This window comes from Austrofundulus limnaeus, unplaced genomic scaffold (genome assembly GCF_001266775.1).
Source record: "Austrofundulus limnaeus strain Quisiro unplaced genomic scaffold, Austrofundulus_limnaeus-1.0 Scaffold44, whole genome shotgun sequence".
Classification (NCBI taxonomy): Eukaryota; Metazoa; Chordata; class Actinopteri; order Cyprinodontiformes; family Rivulidae; genus Austrofundulus; species Austrofundulus limnaeus.
Genome location: NW_013952446.1, coordinates 2,137,924 through 2,142,751, shown reverse-complemented (window position 1 = coordinate 2,142,751; position 4,828 = coordinate 2,137,924). Strand labels below are relative to the sequence as shown.

General features: G+C 38.8%; 1 protein-coding gene across 1 annotated transcript in view; it reads right to left on the bottom strand.

Moving 5' to 3' along the window:
* hhip (hedgehog interacting protein) overlaps window positions 1–1,551 on the bottom strand; it is a 33,684-nt gene extending 32,133 nt beyond the window's left edge. Inside the window, exon 1 of the mRNA XM_014007816.1 lies at window positions 767–1,551. Coding sequence (XP_013863270.1) covers window positions 767–1,060 — 294 coding nt within the window. The 5' untranslated portion in view covers window positions 1,061–1,551. The remainder of the gene's footprint in view (window positions 1–766) is intronic.
* Window positions 1,552–4,828: the final 3,277 nt, after the last annotated feature.

The window sequence follows — 4,828 nt, the reverse complement described above, 5'->3', positions numbered from 1 at the left end:
GGGTTCTCCAGCGTCTCCCTATTAGTGAAACCAACAAACACAATGGCGTTGTTGTTATTCTTTTGCTATGATCAGAAAGGGCTCCGTGTGTGGGCAGTGTAGTGGGGAGGAGGAGAAGTCGAGTTCGTCCTTTTCATTCCTCCTTGCGCCCCCCCCCACACACACACACACACACACGCACGCACACCGCACACACACACACAAACACACAAGTCCATTTGCATGACTTGAGCAAATTAAATGATGCAATATGGCTTCTTTTTTTTCCCCAAAACAAAAAGTGAGATGCCACCCAGTCACTGAATTATTCCGGGCGCGTTTTACATAATAATGACGCGGTGAGAATCTAGTTGTGTTACAGTTTGCATCTTCACGAGCGGCTCAAGCTCGTCACGTTTAATTAGCCCCAATTACATCAGCAGGCGCATTTAATAAAAGTAACACGCATGCATACAACCAAAGCGCAACCCTTTCCGAGCAAAGCGTAGCAGCACTATCTCCTGGCAGTCGCTAATTGATAGCTGCAGCGTAAATTGGGCGATTAATTGCCATGGTAACGCTGAGGATTGGAAGCGCTAATAAAAAGGAGTTGCGTCACGTGTTCAAAGCACGCGATAAACAAGATAAAAAAAAGTTATCAGTTTCATAAAAGATATGTTGAAACGAACAAAAAGAGCTTCCTCCGTGTCAATAACTGGCATAAAAAACCAGTCCTTGAACGCATCGTGGGTGAGCCGCAGCGCGTGGTGAGTGGGCTTTAACTTACCCTGGCATCCCTGCGGTGAACCATCTGATAGGCGGCTCTTTTGGTGGGACAGCAGGACACCCGGGGATACAACCTGTGGCAAACTTCGCTGCTGTCGCCGCCGCTGCTGCTGCTGCTGCCGCTGCCGTCCAGCAACACTTTCCGCTCTCTTTTCTTCACCCGCTTGGGCAAGCTTCCGTCGTAACATCTTCTCCTCCTGGGGCTGAGCTCCCCTCTCTCGCCGAACTTTGCGTCTCCGCATTCCCACACGTTCACCGCGATGACCAGGACCAGCACGAACTGCAAATGCTTCATAGTTTTAAAAATGGCATAAAAACTTAAATAGGAAATATTCCTTCTTTTAAAGTATGCACTCCTTTTTTTCCCACCCTAAAAATAAAGTCTTAGTCTTCAGTGCAGTTTGATGACATTGATATTTCTCCAAAATCTGTAGAATTAAAAAAAAAAAGTAATGTGTGGTTAATAAACGCAGCTGTCCGTGATTTAATTAAACCACCGTGACAGGGGGTGTTTAAAAAATCAAACCAGCCCCCAGTTTCTTCTGATTAGGTTATGTGGTATCCAGCAAAAAACATAAATAATAGCAAAGGAAAACAATAAAAAATGTATCCTGGTGAACAGGGAGAGCTTGACGGTCCTCTCAGATGTAATTCCTCTGGAGCAGAGCAGAGCTCAGCGGGTTGTTTGCGTGCACGGGACACAACAACAACATCAGGAAAATAAAAAGTTGTGTCTCACTAAAAGTCCTCAGAGCAGCTCACATGTTTTTCCCGTGCTCTTTCCTCCCTTCTTTTTAACCAGCGCGCGTGAAGAGGGGCGAGCGCGCTGACGTAACCGCGGGGGCGCGCGCGCGGACACAGCCGCGTCCACGTGGAGGTAAAAACCGGTTACCTGGTAGAGAGAGAGAAAGGAGAGATGTGGACCGAGCCTGTATAAGGTATAGGCAAAGGGAGCCCCACTCAACACCCACGAAGACTATTATTAATGTTATTATTTTATTGTGGATAAATGAACCATATCAACTTATGAATAAAGAAAATATATCCTACAGTTCAGCTGGTTCTTAATCTTTCATCTTTTCATCTTTTTGACCCATAAAATATAAGTTCACAATATGGATCTCTGATCTTCAAGAAGAACCTGATGAGTATAAGACTCCATGGCTCAAAACATTGGCTGCATTCTTTTCCTTTCAAATTGCATAATGCAACTCATTTTTAAGTCTTGTTTGGTGTTTTGCACAAGTTTAAAGTTAAGAAATAATGTAAACATGTTGTTGTACACCCGATCTGAGAGATTTCATCTTTAGTTAATAAAGTAAAACATTTATACAGAATTATGTCATTGTGCATTTGTAATATGACTCTAACTGAAGTGTATTTAGTGAGTTGATTGTCCTGAAATAAAATGTAATGAAGAAACTGGATATTTACTGAATCATGCAAATGATTTTTGAATTGGAACCACTGATTTGTTTGTGCAGTATTATTTTGACTTGAGCTGACATGAAACAAAGCAAAAAACAAACCAAGTCCAGCTGAATTGAATTCAAAGTGGAACTCAATAAAACTAGTCAAATCAAACTTCAATGAACTGAACTGAACTAAAGTGAATCACCAAATGCAACTGAACTGAACTAAATAAATAAATAAATAAATAAATAAATAAATAAATAAATAAATAAATAAATAAATAAATAAATAAATAAATAAATAAATAAATAAATAAATAAATAAATAAATAAATAAATAAATAAATAACTGCACTGAATTGAAGTGAATTGAATTCAGTTAAAGATGTCTTTAAAAAACAAAGACAAACTGACTTCAATTCAACTGAACTGAACTCAAAATGAACTGTACTGAAATGACTTGAAATAAAATAACTTGAGTTGATCTAAATTAATTGGAAAGTAGGTTAATGTGTCATGAGTTGTTTAACTCTGTTTCTTATCAGAAACAAGTTTATTTGAGAGAAAGAATCAAATTAAAAACAGCCCAGCAACCACTGATCACCTCAGCTATTTGTTGTCAAGTGTAACTTTGGGCAGTTTCCCTGTAAAAACTAAATCTGGCACCAATTTCTTTGCACTCCTCTAATAAAACTTACTCAGTTGCAATCCAAACGGGAATGTTCAGTTGTTGCAATTACTGAGGAATCAACAGCCAAACCTTTTTTTTAAGGATAGAAGCTGAAATCCATTATACTAGCAGCACCTGCTCTCATCTGGGGGTCTGTGGCACTCAACAGATTCCCGGCTCAGCTTATCTGCAGGAATCTGGAGCGGTCAGTTTGATTGTGGGGCTATTATGGAAATAACTGTGTGTGCTGTGAAGTTGCAGCCCCCCCACACCACACACACACACACACACACACACATCCGCACACCCACACACACCCTTACACATTCTTTACAATACCCAACTGAAGACGTTCCAGGATCAAGTAAGCCAAAGTGCTACTGCTGTGATGTAAAGGAAGGAAAAAAACCAGAATGAAGGGATGAGAGGAAATCTGCCACCAACACCACCACAAACACAAAAGCACCATGAGCAGAGAGGAATATAAGTGCGTTGTCTGACAGCGTAAAACACATGTGGGATGCAGCTGTGGACCAGAGAGGAGTACATCTGCTGGGAGAGATAGAAGTGCAGTGCTGCTCTGAGCTGACACAATGAGGCGGCAGATTCTCTTAACACACAAGTAAAAAAAAGACAGTGTTCACGTAAAGTTTATTACCCTGCAGACTTGGTTATTTTTTTTATTTTCTGACATTATTAAAATATAAAAGACGAACTTCTTTTGGACTGATTTGGCACATCAGTAAACAAAGAACTGTTAAAAATGCCCTGTTTTCTGACACCTGTTTTATTTTTGCTGAGTCAGCAGGTAAATTCCCAAACACCTTCTTGGGAGATATTCCAAGATGTGATGGTGCGCTTTGTGTTTGACCACATAAGAGCTGACAATGTGACTCTGGACCTGCTTGAGTTACAGTCTCCTACCTTTATTCAGAGAAAATAACCAAAGATATTTTTTTTTATTTATTTATTTGTTCATTTTGTTAATGCATTGTTTGCATCATCATTTTCAACACAAATAGGCATGTGCAGTGGTGGCCCATTCAAATATGTGCATTTCATTGCATTTATTTATTTGAAAGGACAATGTACATTAATCATTATTCTGTGAATATAAATGCACTTGAATTAGCACAAAAGCTAAATTTCATTTGTCCTGAGCAGATACAAAAGTAACAGTTTATAAAACAAGTTCACAAAGCAGACAAAATTTAACACTGTCCAACAAAACACACAAACACTTCTGACCACAAGATACCCAGTTAAATTGTTTTACGAATGACTGATTTTCTTTGAGCCAAACTTTAAGTTTCTTTTTGAAAATGGAGTAACTGTCACTGTCTCTGATATTTGCTGGTAGTTCATTCCATAAAAGTGTTCCTCTGGTTGACGTCACCTTTTGCCCAAATTCCATTCTCTGTCTTGCGACAACACAGTCCTCTCCAGATTGAGATCTAGTATTCATTTTGGATGTATATTTATGAATAAAATAGTTTAAAGGTGGAGGAGCATGTCCATTTAAAACCCTAAAAACAAGATTTAAACCATTGAACCTTTGATCATTTTTTAAGTCCAAGACCCTCATGATTTTAGTGAACATGATAAGGTTGTCTGTCTAAAACTTTAATTATCTTTTTGAAGAGAGACTTGATGGGTTTTAACACATTTGTTGTTGTATGGGACCAAGTTTTAAGACTATAAGAAATATGAGAAAAAAATTACTGCATGCATGCAAGATTTTAGCTGTCTGTGTAGCGAGAAATGGTCTAATAATTTGCTAAGTTGAATTTTATAACATTAGTGGTCTTCTTAATATGTTGCTTAAAAGTAAGGTTTGTGTCAAACAGAACACCAAGGTACTTGAACTGATCCAGCACATCAAGTCTCTATCCATTTACAAAAACACTTGGTTTTGGGCCATCTGCTTACTGGCATGAGAAAAGCATTCTAACAGTTTTTTTTTTGTTAAGATGCAAGCATA